The sequence below is a fragment of the Cavia porcellus genome, unplaced genomic scaffold (assembly GCF_034190915.1).
Source record: "Cavia porcellus strain 051 isolate PalLab524CR breed Dunkin Hartley unplaced genomic scaffold, mCavPor4.1 scaffold_8, whole genome shotgun sequence".
Lineage (NCBI taxonomy): Eukaryota > Metazoa > Chordata > Mammalia > Rodentia > Caviidae > Cavia > Cavia porcellus.
This window is the reverse complement of record NW_026947491.1, coordinates 88,655,632-88,672,450: the sequence shown is the minus strand read 5'-3', so window position 1 is coordinate 88,672,450 and position 16,819 is coordinate 88,655,632. Positions and strand designations below refer to the sequence as shown.

At 35.5% G+C, this 16,819-nt stretch overlaps 1 protein-coding gene across 22 annotated transcripts in view; it reads left to right on the top strand.

Moving 5' to 3' along the window:
* Anks1b (ankyrin repeat and sterile alpha motif domain containing 1B) overlaps positions 1–16,819 on the top strand; it is a 1,068,230-nt gene that overhangs the window by 177,406 nt on the left and 874,005 nt on the right. For 21 of the 22 annotated variants that reach the window (XM_063255413.1, XM_063255397.1, XM_063255399.1 and 18 more), the window contains exon 4: positions 4,586–4,882. The exons of the other annotated variant lie outside the window; for it this stretch is intronic. In XM_063255413.1, coding sequence (XP_063111483.1) covers positions 4,586–4,882 — 297 coding nt within the window. The remainder of the gene's footprint in view (positions 1–4,585; positions 4,883–16,819) is intronic. 22 annotated transcript variants of the gene reach the window in all.

Here is a 16,819-nt window from a genome sequence, read left to right as displayed (position 1 = left end):
TCTGAAATCATACTGTTATTTACATTTTTATAGTGGGGAAATCAGGCTCAGTAAAGCCACACAATTTGTCTGAGGGCACATGTTACTCAGTGACTAAAACTGACATTTGAACTCGGAACTCTGGCTGCAGGACTTTTACAGTAGTACAATAGTATCGTTGTCTTATATCCTGTCACTGGTGGTGTATTTACTGTATGCTGGGCTTTGTCCAAAGCATATTACCCACATCACATATTACTAGGCTTCTATGGCAGCCCAGTGAAGTAGTTACTAATTATTGTTCCTACTTTATATTTAGAGATAAAGTAACTTTCCTGTATAATATCCACTAAGAAACACCGCATCTGAGAAGCTTCATTTTGATTCAAAGCTCAATCCTTTATACAGTAGCATACTATGTTAAGATGTTGAAATTATGCATCCTAATCAGGACTTCAATTCTGATTTCTGAAAATTAGCTTTGGTTTCTAATATGTAGTTCCCCTTACCCACGGGGGATACGCTGTGAGAGCCCTAGTGGGTGCCTGAAACCGCAGTAGTCCAGAATCCCATGTGTACTGTTTTCTCCTGTGTATTTGCTGTGTTTCCACTTAGCACCAGAGTTCATCTTTCCTTCTGTCTTATGCACTGATGTCTCCTTTGCTTTGGTATTCTTGTGCTTTGGGTTATTGAGGCTTATTTGAAGAGAGGCTCTGGAATACCACTACAGTTGATCTGTTAACTAAGGTAGTGGCTACTCAGTGATGCCAGGTAGCAAACACAGTGTGGAGACACTGGACAAAGGTGTGATTCTTGTCCTGGGTGAGATGAAGTAGGGATGGTGCAGGATTTCATCATGCCACTCAGAGCAATGCACAATTCAAACATCATGAATTGTTTGTTTCTGGAATTCTGTTTAATATTTTGAGACTGTGGTTGAACCATAGTTACCTAAACTGCTGATACAGAAATCCTAGATAAAGAATAGTTACTGTATAGCTTTCTTTAAAAATAATTCTATATTTTATAAAGTTTATAAAATATTCTTATATTGTCTTCGATGTATAAATCAAATTGTAAGGGCTATAAAGAAGGTAATGAAATCAAGAGAGTCACTGTTAGTAGTGAGTGACATGCTAGCACTTCAGTCTAGGACCTGTTCTATTGTAATTCTATTGTATTCTTAGTCTATTCAATCATAGAATTACTAGGTAGTTTAGAGTGACATAGTTTTACAAAACAAAGTAGAATTCTTTCCTGATTATGATTTTTACAATAGTCACATCCTTGTTTTTTGTCATTTTTTCTTCTGATTTTATGTATATTCTCTGTATAGTCATCTTTTGTCTCCTTTTACCTTTCCTTTCTCTCATTTTTGCCCTTTATTTTAACATTGAGGTAAAACTCAGGATCCTTATCTCAAAAATACATGAGCTTTGCTATCTACTGAAACTCGCAAGTTGTGTTAGATGTTTTCCTTTAAGCAAGGTCTTTTGGTAAAAAATTAGCCAGTTTTGTCATGCTATCTAGGAATATCCTAATTTTTCAGAGAATACCCACTTGATAAAAATGAAGGAATTCAAAATATTTTAAGAATGTTCTGTATAGACTTACTACTATTACTACTACTTATTATTATTACTAATTGGGTTTTTTTTTTTTTGGAGAGAGGGTCTCATTATGTAGTTCAGGCTGCCTTCAATTTACTATGTAGTTCCCATGCTGGCTCGAACTCACAGCAGTCCTGCCTCGGAATCCCAAGTGCTGGGATTGCCAGTATGAGCCACAATGCCCGACTGACCAACTAATAATTATTAATGAGTGCTGCATCATAGTTTATGTATTTCAAGTTAGGTGTTTTGTTTTTTAGACCATTTTGAATGTGGGCTCAAGTATACAATCATGGCTTTGTAAGTACCCCACTTTGGTCTCCAGTGATGTGATAGTCCAAGTATGTGATGGTTATGGATACAAATCTGGGAGCATTTTCTCCTTAGTAGGACTTGAACAATCAAAGTAATTTCTCTTGAGGATAAATTGTGCTAGCTGGTGTTATTAAAAAAAAAACACTCAGTTTTGCTCTCATATTTTCCTAGGTTAAAGGCTTTGAAAGAGCAGAGAAATTTTTGAGGAATCATTACTTCATAATTGACCTTTTTCTTTCCTCAAAAAAGTGCTGTAGCTTGAAAAATGAGATTCAGTCTCTTTCTGACCAAGGAGAAATTGGGTTTCTCAGGAAGTATATTTCTGTGTCATGTTTTCATACTATAAAATAATAAGCTTGGTTTTCTTATCAGGCTCATAAAACTTAGCCAAATTTTAAAAATCAAAGAGAGTCTAAACCTGTGCACAGTGTCTGTGTGGAAGTAGGTTATAATAAACATTCAAACTAGCTGCAGTAATGACTCCCCACAGATGATGGAAGAAATAGTATCTTCGCAATATTCCAGTCCACCAGATCTTAATTTTTCATTAAGTATCTTTAATGAGTAGGTTTTTCTTCCAGATTTGACTTTCAAATACTATCCTTTAGAGAGAAACAAAGGTAATCAGACGCCTTTCCTAGTGTGTTTTTTTATTCCTCCCTGGCCTCTCTTTTTTGAGTGCTTCAGATCTCACCTCTGGACTCTCAAATTCCTTATTTGCATCATTCTGTCATCCAAAGTAAGCCTGAGTTACTTCCTGGAACATGAAGATTTGTTTTGAGTTTGAACCTTCTTGTGCTTTTGTTTTAGTAGAAATAGCCATCTAAGCAGATATTTTCTATGAACTCATTTGGTGTATTTTGGGCACAATCCTTAGAAAGAATGCTTTCAGATCACTTGTGTCTATTTATGAATTTTTTTTGTACTGAGATCAAATTCACAACTGCACGCTTGCAAGACAGACACTTACGCCACTTAGCTAAATCCCCAGCCCAAGATCACTTGTGTCTAGTATAGCTTCTTTTAGAATAAAGCAAAACATGGTAGTGTGGCATAGTGGAAAGAGCCTGGGTCTGGAATTTTGATGTGTAGGTGCTGACTTTGTCATGTATGTAACTTTTTTGAATCTTGACTTCATCATTCAGGATAAGTATAATAGAAATCTTGCAGAATTGTTATAATAGTTAAATGAGGCAAAATGTGGAAAGTTTCTAGATACTGAGCAAATGAAATGAGGTAACTGTTACTGTGGAAAGTGGACTGTGTAGCGATTAAGAGCTTGACTCTTGAGTGGGGATGACTGATTCAAATCCTGATCCTACCACCAAATGGCTTTATAATCTAAGACTCAGCATTCAGTTACTTAGTGTCTTAGTTTTTTCATCTGTAAAATGGGAATGTTGACAATGCTAGTGTCTATCTCATAATCAGGGTTAAATGAATTTAACATATGTGAAATGCAGCTATGACTAGTACCTAGCATTAGGTCTGATCTTGGTGGCTGTTTTCTCTCCAGAATCTGCCTTATGATCATTCCATTTTTATTACTAAATATTTTATTGCTAGATTTCTCTTGACTGACCCGTCTACTTTCTGCTTTAAACCACCTCCTACCTGTGTCACTTGCCCAAATGCTGCTCAGTCAATCTGCTTTGTGACTGGTTGCAGTAATTTTTAAATCCTGCTTAAAGTTCTAGAAAAATCAAGGGATTTTTTTTCAGTACTGGGAATTGAACTCAGGACCTTGCCCTTGCCAGCCAGGTGCTGTGCTGGTGAGCTGTATCACTGACCCATCCCATTGATTTTTCAACACAAACATTTATAAACTGCATGAATAGCACTATAATATTCCTTATTGTCTGTGTGTGAGTCTAGGTCCACTTCTAAATTCATAATTATGTTTCAGAAAAGATAATATTATCTTTTAGGGTCTGAATATCTCTGTTTGCAAAAGAAGCAATGATTTATATTTATGAAAAATATAATGAAAACTAATTTGAGAAACCAACCTCTCATTGTCAAGAATTTTCCATATCAACTGGCTTTTGGAAAGCCAGACTAGGAAAGCATGTTATGGTTGTTACTAATTTCTCTCTTTAGCAAACATCCTGGAGGCATGATGCACGCTGCAGAGACATTGACCATCTGGGCTCAGTAGGCCACTTACTATTTGTCTAAATCATTTATCCTTCTTGGAAGTTGGAATATATTACAAATGTTTGCTTTTTTATATTATAGTGATAAGTACAAGATAGAACTTTTTTGTTTGTTTTAGTGCAGTTTTAGGAATTGAACCAGAACTCTGTTAGACAAGTGCTCTACCACTGAGCTACCTCCCTAGCCCATGACATGATATTTCTGATATAGTGAATGATGGATACTTTTATCAAATATAAAATTCAACTGGACACTCTTACTAAAATAGATTAATCTTAAACTTTTGTTTTAAATTATAACTGGGCGTGGTGACACACACTTGCAATCCCAGCACTTGGGAGGCTGAGGCAGGAAGATGACTCTGAGTTCCTGGCTAACCTGGGCTACAAAGTGAGTTCAAAGCCAGCCTGAACTGCATAGTGAAACACTGTCTTAAAAAAAGACAAACTAGCTCAACTGTGTTTAGATTTTGATAAGTAATTGAATCTTTGAAAACCTATCTTTTGTATCTTTGCCTTAAACAGAACAATGAAAATGAAACTGCCCTACACTGTGCAGCTCAGTACGGACACTCGGAAGTAGTTGCTGTTCTCCTAGAAGAGCTCACTGACCCTACAATTAGGAATAGCAAGCTTGAAACACCCCTGGACCTGGCAGCACTCTATGGACGGCTTCGAGTCGTGAAAATGATCATCAGTGCACACCCTAACTTAATGAGCTGCAATACTCGCAAACACACGCCGCTCCACCTTGCTGCTCGCAACGGGCACAAAGCTGTTGTGCAGGTGCTGTTGGAAGCAGGAATGGATGTGAGCTGTCAAGTGAGTCTTCTTTAGTTGTGCTTTAAAGGCTGTGCTGCCATACACATGCTTTTAGGAAATGTGAAGAGATGTAAAGCATAATCTCTAGCTTCATGATAATTGGAGGGCTATCCACATGAGAAATTATTTGTCGTTGGCAGTTGTGTGTGGCAACGTTAGTAATGATTTCTTTTTTCCCAGGTCCAGCACATAGCCTGATATATGTTAGGAATCCAGAAAAGCTGAATGAATGAAACAAAATTCACTTGACGTACATTGTGTTTAGCATGTTGACATATTTAGAATTCTGTTCTCATAGCTGTTCCATGGGATTCAGGACTATTAATTTTCAATTAAGAGATTAAGAACCAGACTCAAAAAATTTAAGGAATGTGCCTAAGGACACATGCCTGAGAAAACCAGAATAGGAATTTAAAAGTACTGATTGAAGTCCAGTCCTCTTTCCAGTATAATTTACCATCTATACATAACTAATGGAGGAACTCTCATTATACCTAAGGGGAGGCAGAGATGTGATTGGAATTGAGCTTTGAAGAAAAGATAACGTTTGCATAGGTTTTGTTTCTCCATAAAGAAAGGGTTGCCTATTTTTAAAATCTATTTTAAGTTAGCCCCAACTCAAAAGTTGGTCTTTTGAGTTTTTATTTATTTATTTTTAACACTTTCTGCTTTCATGGTTAGATCTTGGCTGGCCAGTTAGTGGCAGTGTTCTTATCTTCCAGCTCTTGGTTCCTGTCAGATTGTCTCCTTCTTTGTATTTAGTAAGTTATTTCCACATAATGAACTATCCTAAATATAAAAACACAGTAGCAGGTTAATTCATAAATCTGAGATTGGCAGTTTAATGTAAGCTCATCTGAACAGTTTTTGTAGTGGCTAGCACTTTCTCATGTGTGTTGGGTCAATTGTAAGTCAGATCACTATGGCTGGTACAGGGGCTGGCTGGATATTGTATGGGTGATGGAGTGACATTACCATGTGTCTTTCAGGATTCAGTAGGTTAGCCTGGCTCACTCGCATGGCAGCAGTGTGATTCCCAGAGAGAATACCTTTGGGTAAGGCTTTTTGAAGTCTGGGCTTGGAACAGCATACCACCATTTCTGCCATGTACTATTAGCTGAAGTAAGTCAGAAAGGCCACCCAAACTCATAGAGTGGAAAATAGTTCCGAATTAGAAGGGAGCATAAGTTGTAAAGGGAGTAAGAAGACCCAGAGGGAATTAGTGGGACGCATTTTGCAAACACCTACACATTCCAGATGAAATTATTATTTCACCATGGAATTACTTTTCTGAGGAATTGTTAAGAGGTTGAATCTTGTATCTCTACACTTTTTCTTTAAATTTCTAAAAGGCATAGCCTTTTCTGTCTCATATTTAAAGCTGGAACACTGACTCAGAAGTTTTATTTAGAACTTTGCCTTCATTTTTTAGTTGTTTAGATTTTTGTGGTATGGTTTCTCTTTTTTATTTATTGAACTTTGGCAGCCTTGCAAATAAGCTTTAGAAGTTTTTCTGGCATTTATTTTAAGAAAAAGGTCTCCACATAGAGGAGTGTTCAAAGTAGGTAGATACATGTTTTCTTTTGTAGATGATTCACAAAGTAACTTTAGCAATTGTTTAATGATAAAAGTAGATACTTATTGTTAAATGTTTAATTTATACAATTTGGATTTACTACTTTCATAATAGTTCTAGAATACTTCTAAACTTGTACCTACTGCTTTGTAACCAAGGATTTTCACTATGATGGAGATCATTAAGCTATGTGTTTCTATGGCCTGGGTCTTTTTTTTTTTTTTTTTTTCTAGATAACAAGACCAGAAGGGAAAGAGTTTAGATTTGATTTTATAAATGTATAACTTTTGTGAAAAATATTATATTTTTGTTTTAAGAGAATTCAAAATCAAGAAGATCTCTATGCCAAACAACAGAGGAAATAAAAATTTTTGCAAGAATGACATGTAATGAATGGCAAAACAGAACTGTGGAAGATATGTGAGGGAAATAAAGACTTTTTTTCCTATGCTGTAGGAATTAGGACTAGACCCTTTGCACTGAATTACATCTCCAGAAGCCTTTTCTTTTAGTAACTATCTTGCTAAGTCATTAAGCTGACCAGGCTGAGCTTATCCTTGTGATTATCTTTGCTCTTGTCTCAGCCTGTGTATTGACATTACAGGGTGTATTCCTATGCCAGGTTAACAAAACAAAGATTTTATTTTATTTTAAAGCGAATAAAACCAAGCAAAGTAACACAGAATAAAGCCAACCAAAATAAAACAGTAAAAGTGATATAGGGCTTCCATACGGTATAATAGGAAATCAACAATGGCTACCATAATGTCTCTTGTTATTTTCAAAATTACTGCTCATACCACCAGACATAATAAAATCAAACAAAATAGAACATTGAATATAACAAAACAATAAAACAAAATGAAACATAACATCGAGAACAGTATTGGATTTCAAAAGCAAGACAACAAAATTCTCCATATTTGCTATACTGCATGTTGTTATCATCTTAATAGATGCTCAGACTACAGCTGTAGGCCTGCAAAGTCAACCAAACAATACAAGCATTTAGTTGTTCTTGCACCTCAGTGGCTAACAACTCAGCCTGTGTTATTAGTATGGAGTGGGGAAGGATGTTCTTATCTCCCAGCCCACATGCCAGTCGGCTCACAGGAAGGGCAAATTGGCTTCTTGTTTCTCCTCCCAGGACCTGCATGGCTTACACTGGCTCACAGGGAGCCAAAATAAAGATTTTTAAAAGGGAGAATATGGAAAGACATTGATGCAGGTGATATTCAAAGAGTACTTTGAAAGTCCAGTAAGACTTTGAATTTTAGGTGCATTTAATATGCCTATGTATATTACTTGCTAAATAGTATTTAAAAATATTGAGTTTGAGTCTTTTTGGATGGAACTTATGCTTTCCAAGGTCTCAACCTCTTCCTATTGCTTATATTATTGCTAATATCATTCTTTTAGGTTTTGTACTGTCTTATTGTTAATTATGTGTCAGGGTAAATTACCATAATATATTCAGATCTCTGAGACTATCTGCTTAGATGTGACAGGGTTGGACATTAATACGATGGATCATCTTTTGTGCTGCTGTAACCTCTCTTACTTGCATTCACTCCTTGAAGAGTTTCAGGAAGTAGAACTGATAACATAGTTCTAAAATATACCTAGATGACATGAGTTTTCAATCAGATGTAGTTAGCTTTAGTTATACATTACAGTTTGTTCTTAATTTTGTTCATAGAAACATTTCTGTTTTGGGGAGGAAGGCTCAATGCCTTTCTTTTGAGTGAATAATTTATTATTCAAATTTATGGTCAAAAATTTTTCTTATCAGATTCATTGGAAGAATTTTAATATCAAGGAGGTGTTTTGGATCTTATTACTAGTTGAGAATGAACAATATCAGCTAATCTTAGATTTAGGATTTAATATTCGTTAAACTACATTAGTTAAGCAGTTGGGAGTTAACAATATTAAAAGCAATCACTTTGATAAATTATAGTAATATACTTTTAGATTTTAATTATATTCAAACTATTATGAATGAATCTTAACAATTTATAGGTGCCTTTGGAAGATCCTTTCTTTGTAATTAGATTTTTGTTTTTTGGTCTTTTTGAGGCAGAGTCTTGTTATGCAGTTCAGGATGGCTTTAAGCTTATTTTGTGGTCCAAGCTGGTCTTGAACTTAGAATAATCCTCCTGCCTCAGCTTCCTGAGACTTACAGGCGTGCACTACCATGCCCAACTCTACACTGTTTTTAAAAATAGTATTTATGTTATTATTTTCTCAATAAGTTTGTTTTTGTATCATTTCTTTCTGAGCAATTTTAAATTACAATATTTTTGAAATAATAAAATAATTAAATTCCTGTTTGGGTGAATCTCATACAGATTGAAAATCCCTGATCTGGAAGGTTTGGGACCAGAGATTTTTACAGTTTTTAAAAATTCTAGAATATTTATATGTACATGATGAGATATTGTGGAGGTAAGTTTCAGATCAAAACATGAAATTAATTTTGGTTTCATACATACCTTACATGTATAATGTGAAGATAAATGTATGCAGTATTCATAATGTACCTGTATTGTGGCTATTATCGATCATATCTATCAAATGAGATCAGGTGTGGGATTTTCCACTTGTGATATCTTGTTGGACTTCACTGTAGGTCAATTTGTATTACATTTACCTTTTTTTTTTTTGTCTTTTTGAGAAAGGGTCTTGCTATATAGTTCACGCTGGCCTTGAGTTCATTTTGTATCCCAGGCTGCTTTCAAACTCACCATGATCCACCTGCCTCAGCTTCCTGAGTTGCTGATATTACAGGCATGCACCACCATACCAGCTATATATTATATTTACATTCATTTTAAAAGATATTTTTATAAAAAAAGGCAATAGAGCACAACAACGCGGACCTGGGGGGCGTTTAAGATCAACACTCCCAGCGGTTAAGTGCCCTCCCAGCTTTCAGCCACACTAGACTAGGGTCCACAGGTTTCCTGGGCCGACTGGACCACGCCCAGTGACTTTCTTCAATCAGGGGAGCTGAAGGCATGTGAGGTGAGTTCCAGTGCATCAGTGCTAGCCCAGGGAGAATTTTGGACAATCACACACACTGGTTAGGAGCCTGGCCAGTGTCCTGGAACACTGGAGGTGGCAAGGGAAGTCCTGTGGGCCCGACTGGACTACATTCAACAACCTCAATTCAGTTCCAGAAGCCAAGGGCATAGGAGGCAGTTTCCAGCATGCATAGGAGAAACATTGGAGCAACACTTGAAACACAGAAATACAGGAAAATGACAAGACAAAAGAGCAAAATGCAATCTCAAACCTTTAGCCCATCCCAAGAGAGCCTAGGAGCCATATACATTGAAGAAAATATAAGCCATATACCTGAAATACCTGAAATAATAGCAACTGTTATATTGAAGCAACTACGGGAAGCTTTAAAGGAATTCAAATTAGAAATAATCTCCCAGGTAAAAGAAGAAATAATAAAAGAAATGCTGAACATATCTAAAGAAGACACAGTTGAAAAATTAGAGGAACAATGCAAAAGAATCTCTGGATGACAATATAAGAAACAAACAGAATGCATGAAGCGGATTCAAAGAGATATGCAGGAAATCAAAAATTCTATTGAAAGTTGTCAAAAGTGCCTCAACAAAAGTGAAGATAAAATTTCAAACCTCGAAGATAGGATGGCAGCAACTGAACAGGAAAGGAAAGATCTTTTAAAAATAACAAAGAATCAGGAAACAATTTGACAGCTGTAAGATGATGCAAAGCAAAACAACATAAGATTGATAGGGATAAATGAAAAAGAAGGGGACAACACAAATGATATCAAGAGGCTATTTACAGAAGTAATAGCTGAAAATTTCCCAAACATGAGAATGGAAACTGACATGCAGATTAGTGAAGCATCTAGAACTCTGAAGAGCCATAACCAAAGTAAAACTACACCCAGACATTTAATAACCACCATCCCAGATGTCCAACATAAGAATAGAATATAAAAGCTGTTAGAGAGAAAAGACAGATCACCTATAAAATAAAACCTATTAGAATCACAGCAGACTTCTCAACACAGTGAATTCAATAAGAGCATGGAGTGAAGTATTTCAATTCCTAAAGGAAAACGACTTCTAACCTAAATTGATTTACGCTGCAAAACTGAACTTCAAAATGGTTGGAGAAATAAAATACTTCCATGACAAAGAACAGCTAAAGAACTTCATGATCACCAAACCAACCCTGCAAAGAATACTGAAAGACATTCTAGATACACATAGGAAAAAAACCACTAAGCAAGGCAGACAAACAGAATGAAAAGATAAAGATGTGCAACAGCAGAAAGATAACATTTCAACAATAAACCAATATATAACAGTTATAATCATTAATGTAAATGGTCTCAATTCACCAATTATAAGAAACATACTGGCAAAATGGATCAAGAAACAGCATCCAACCATATGCTGTCCACAAGAAACCCATCTAACTCAAAAGGAAACTCCTAGACTGAAAGTCAAAGTATGGAAAATTATACTTCATGCAACAGGAACCCTCACACACCAAAAGTGGGAGTAGCTATTCTGTTTGCAGACAGCATGAACTTCAAACCAAGAATGATCTGAAGAGATTAAAGTCACTACATACTAGTTAGGGGAGAACTTCAAGAGAAAGAGATAACAATCTTAAATATATATACACCAAATTCCAGAGCACCCAGCTATACAAAGCAAGTATTAACAGAAATGAAAAATCAAATAAGTAATAACACAACTATAACAGGAGACCTTAACACACCATTGACACCAAGTGACAGATCACTAGACAGAAAATCGCAAAGAAATAACAGAACTGAATCGCACCTGTGAAAAAATGGGCTTCATAGATGTATACAGAGTGTTCTATCCAACTACATCAGAATATACATTCTTCTCAGCAGTACATGGGACGTTCTCTAAAATAGACTATATACTAGCCCACAGAACATACTTAAGTAAATGCAAAGGAATTGAAATTACCCCATGCATGTTATCAGATCATAGTGCCATGAAACTAGAAATTAATGATAGAAGAAGTGCAAAAACAACACAAATACATGTAAATTGAATAATATACTCTTGAGCAATCAGTGCATCACAGGAAATTAAAGGAGAAATTAAACAACACCTACAAGCAAACGAAAACACAAATACAACTTACTGGAATCTGTGGGATGCAATGAAAGCAGTCCTCAGAGGAAAATTTATTGCACTGAGTTCCCACATCAGGAAAACAGAAAGAACACAAATAAACAACTGATGCTATACTTCAAGTGTTTAGAAAATGAAGATCAAAGTCAAAAGAAGGGAGGGAATTATAAAAATCAGAGCAGAAATTAATGCAATAGAGACTAAGAAAACAAACCAAAGAATCAATGAATCAGAGTTGGTTCTTTAAAAGAATAAATAAAATTGATAAGCCCCTGGCCAACCTTATTAAAAAAGGAAAGAAAAAGCTCAAATTCTTTATTAAAAAAGGAAAGAAAAAGCTCAAATTCATGCAGTAAGGAATGAAAAAGGTGAAATCACTACAGACTGTGGAAATACAGAAAATCATCAACACCTATTTCAAAAACCTCTAATCTCTAGGTTCAGTAACACAGAATAAACATATGAAGTACCAAAGCTGGGTCAAGAAGATGTAAAACTGCTGAATAACCCAATTTCTATTAATGAAATTGAAAATGTAATTAAGTCCTTACCTGCAAAGAAGAGCTCAAGCCCAGATGGATTCACTGTTGAATTCTACAAGAAATACAAAGAAGACTTACTTGTGACACTCCTCAAACTCTTCAATGAAATTGAAAAGGAAATAATCCTTCCTAACTCATTCCTGGAAGCAAATATTACTCTAGCACCAAAACTTGAGAAAGACCCAACTAAAAAAGAGAACTACAGGCCAATTTCCCTAATGAACACAGATGCAAAAATCCTCAATAAAATATTGGCAAATAGGATGCAGCAAATCATCAAGATTATACACCATGAATCCCACTTGGATTCATCCCAGGTATGCAGGAATGGTTTAACATATGTAAATCAATAAATGTAACCCATCATATCATTAGAGCCAAAAAAAGAATCACATGATCATTTCTATAGATGCAGAAAAAGCTTTTGATAAGGTCCAACACTCATTCACGATAAGAACATTACAGAAAATTGGAATAGATGGGTTTATCTCAATATAATAAAGCCATTTACAACAGACCAACAGTCAGCATCATTTTAAATGGCAAAAACTGAAAGCCTTTACCTTAAAATCAGGCACAAGACAAGGATGTCCCTTATCACTGCTCCTTTTCAACAGAATACGGGAAATACTAGGAGGAGCAATTAGACAAGAGAGAAAAAGAAAAGCAGTAAAGATAGGAAAAGAGGAAGTTAAATTATTATTTGCAGATGACATGATCTCTACATAGAAGACCTCCAAATCTCCATTGAAAGTCTCCTAGATATAATAAATAAATTCAGCAATGTAGCGGGATACAAAGTCAGTATTCAAGCATCAATAGCATTCCTATACAGCAACAACAAAATCACTGAGAGAGAAATAATAGAAGCCATACCCTTCACACTAGCATCCAAAAAAATGAAATGCTTTTGAGTTAATCTCACGAAAGAAGTAAAAGATTAATACAGGGAAAATTATAATACCTTGAAAAAAGAAATTGAAGACAGTCTCAGAAAATGGAAGGACATCCCTTGTTCATGGATAGGAAGAATAAATATTGTGCAAATGGCCATTCTCCTGAAACTGTTATACAGATTCAATGCAATCCTAATGAAAATACCGTCAACATACCTTGTAGATCTAGAGAAATCACTCCTAAAATTCATCTGGAACCAGAAGAGACCTAGAATAGCAAAGGCAATTCTAAGCAGCAAAAGCAAGGCAGAAGGCATTACAATCCCTGACTTGAAGTTATACTACAAAGCTAGTATAATAAAATCAACATGGCACTGGAATAAAAACAGATCTGAAGATCAGTGGAATAGATTAGAACCTACAACTACAACTACAAACAGAGTCAACCACTTTATCTTTGATAAAGGGGCCAAATATGTTCACTGGAAGAATGACAGTCTCTTTAATAAATGGTTCTGGAAAAACTGGCTTTCCATATGCCAAGATCTAAAACTAGATCCATGCCTATCATCATGTACTAAACTAAAATCTAAATGGATCAAAGATCTGAATATTAAAACAGAAACATTACATCGGTTGCAAGACAAATTAGATATAACTAGGATCACATCTTATTAAAAAGTTTCTGCATGTCAAATCTCCAGCATAGTGAAAAGAAAACTCACAAACTGGCAAAAAATCTTAGTGAACTGTCCCTCAGACAAAAGACTTCTGTCTAAAACATACAAAGAATTAAAAAAAATCAGACCCTGAAATTCAAAGACCTGATCCAAAAATGGGCATCTGAGATGAATACACAGTTCTCAGATGAAGAAATACAAATGGCAAATAAATACATGAAAAAGTGTTCATCATCATTAGTCCTTAGAGAAATGCAAATTTAAACCACACTGAGATTCCATCTCATTCCAGAAAGAATGGCCAGGATCAAAAACACTACCAACAACAAATGCTGGAGAGGTTGTGGGGAAAAAGGAACTCTGTTGGTGGGAGTGTAGACTGGTGCAACCATTATGGAGGTCAGTGTGGAGATTCCTCAAAAAGCTGGGATTGGAAATCCCATTTGACCCAGCTATTCTACTTCTGGGTATATTCCCAGAAGAACTGAAAACATCATACCACAATGATATATGTGCACCCATGTTTATAGCAGCACAATTTGTAATAGCCAGATCTTGGAAACAACCTAAGTGTCCATCAACTGAGGAATGGATAAAAAAGTTGTGGTATTTTTATACAATGGAGCACTACTCAGCTATGAGGAATGATCACATTGGGATATTTATAAATAGATGGATGCAACTTAAAACCGTACTCATAAGCAAAATAAATCAAACTCACCTGTATAAATACCATATAATCTCCCTAGTGTAAGCAATGGTAAAAGTACATTAGATTTTATGCTAATCATGATTCCCCATTACATTACTTTGAAGCCTTATAATGTTTTCATTCATTAGTTAGAATGATTTTATTCTGTTTTGTTTGATTTTATTACATGTGATCATATGAACAGCTATTTTGAAGAAAAGACATTATGACAGCCATTGCTGATTTAATATCATCTTGCTTTTAAAGTCCTACCATGCATTTGTTCTTCTGTTTCCATTGGTTTTATCATGGTTGTATCTTATTGGATTTTAATATGTGTGATATTACAAACCAATTTTTTTTGGAAAATGAGATAATATAGTAGCCATTGTTTATTTTCTTCTGTTATTTGGTTCTGAATGCCCTGCAATACTTTCATTCTCTTGAATGGTTTTATACTATTTTGTTATGTTTGATACTATTGTGTGTGAAGGTATGCTCAACTGTTTCAAAAGAAAGTGACATTATGGTGGCTACTGTTAATGTCAGATTGTCTTGTGGTAAAGTACTGTATTGCTTACATTGTTCTGTGCTGATCTGCTTTGTTCTGTCCTCTTGTCCTAATCTCTTTAGAATAAAAAAATTTAAAAAACAAAGTCAATAATATTAAGACACATAGGGTTGAACTGACAATTGTGTCTTGAAGGTAGAAATTATTCTTATGGATTTCTCATCCAGTTTTTGGTAGCTAGAAAGTGATAGTGCTGTATTATGCTACTGCTTTAACTTTGTGTATTTCTTATATTTCCCATTAAAACTTGAAAAGTTAAAATATTAGAATAACATTAATATCATAGCAGACTTTATGTGAATAGTAAATGATAGTAATTTTTTTCTAAACTTTATAATGAGTGTAAATTACCATTGTATAAGCTGTTAAATTGCAAAGCTGAATGAGGTACAGCTTTTGTTTTCACTGTGCTGTCAGGAGAAATAAGACAGGTGCATAGGTGAACATATTACATTTGAATAATCCAATTACTCTCTGACTTCCTTAGATAATAAGTTTGAAAATTCTCTCTTCTCAAAATTTCTACATTTATTTTTCTATTACTTTCCTCATACCATGACCTTTCTTTTATTTCACTGAGAAACCAAGAGGTCAGAAATTTTCCTGACTGTATTTGCTAGTATACCATACATGTTCTTGCTTTCCTTTCCAGTGCTTTAAGTAAACCTTGTAGGTTTGTAACTAAGGCCATCCCCTCTGTGCATTGTTGCCTGTTCCTCCTTATATACTTCAGATATATTGCTCTGGAAATATTCATTTTATCTTTAATATTCTAATTTTTAAAAAATACCTCAAGTGTATCATTTGCACAAGTACACAAAGGATGTATTTACATGCAAACCTATGAAATATTTGTACTCGCATTTGATTTTTGGAGTCTCTGAATTGTCAGTAAGTAATTGTGCATCATTCTATGGCTGTAGTGCCTGAACTTTGAGTTCTCTGAGCTGAAATTGGATCCTTTTTGGCTAGCACAAACTCACCACAGAGCTTGTTTTTCTGTTGGAAATACACTTCAGAAACCTTGAGGAAATGTAGCTTTTAAAAATTCAGTTCCAAAAAAAAAATTCAGTTCCATTTTTGGTTTGGGTTAAATCAAACGTGTCCCCGAAGTGCTCATGTGGAAAGTGGTTGGATGGTGGGGAGCTGTTCCCATCGTGGATAGATCTATGGGTGAGTTCCAGAGTTGAACTTTCTCTTAGGAAGAGGGGCCTGGTTACAGCTGGACCATGGGAAGAGTGTGTGGTGCTCTGGATCTGTCCTCACCCTCTGCTTTCTGGCTGCTGCAGGTTGAGTAGCCTCCCTCCTCTGTGCCCTTTTGTCATGCCAGTTCTGCCTTAGAACTAATCAACCATCCATAGAGATCTCTGAGCCAGAGGAAACTTCTATTTCTTTAAGTTTCAGGTGTCAGAGATTTTGTCCCAGTGATGGGAAAATGCATAAAATATTTTACTTTTAAAAAATGATCAGACAAATAATTGGAGTCAAGACAAAGGGGATAGTAACTGAATGTACAAATTGTAGGAAGTCCTATAAAAGAAATGGATTGGTTGCAATTTGTTTGTAATTGAGGCCAAAGAGTCAGGGAAGGTCTCCCTTTGGATGAAACACTTAAATGAGGCTAGCCCCTATGGGACTCTCCTTAGAGAGTTGAGAGAGGAAGCCTCAGAGTAGATAGGTATACGAGAAGGAGACTGTACAGAGAGCAAAGCAATTGAATAAAGAATATTCAGAGAATTCATGGAAAAAGGTCTATTAAGAACTAATCATAAGAAATGCGGAGCACAGTTTCATGCAGTCAGTTTACCTT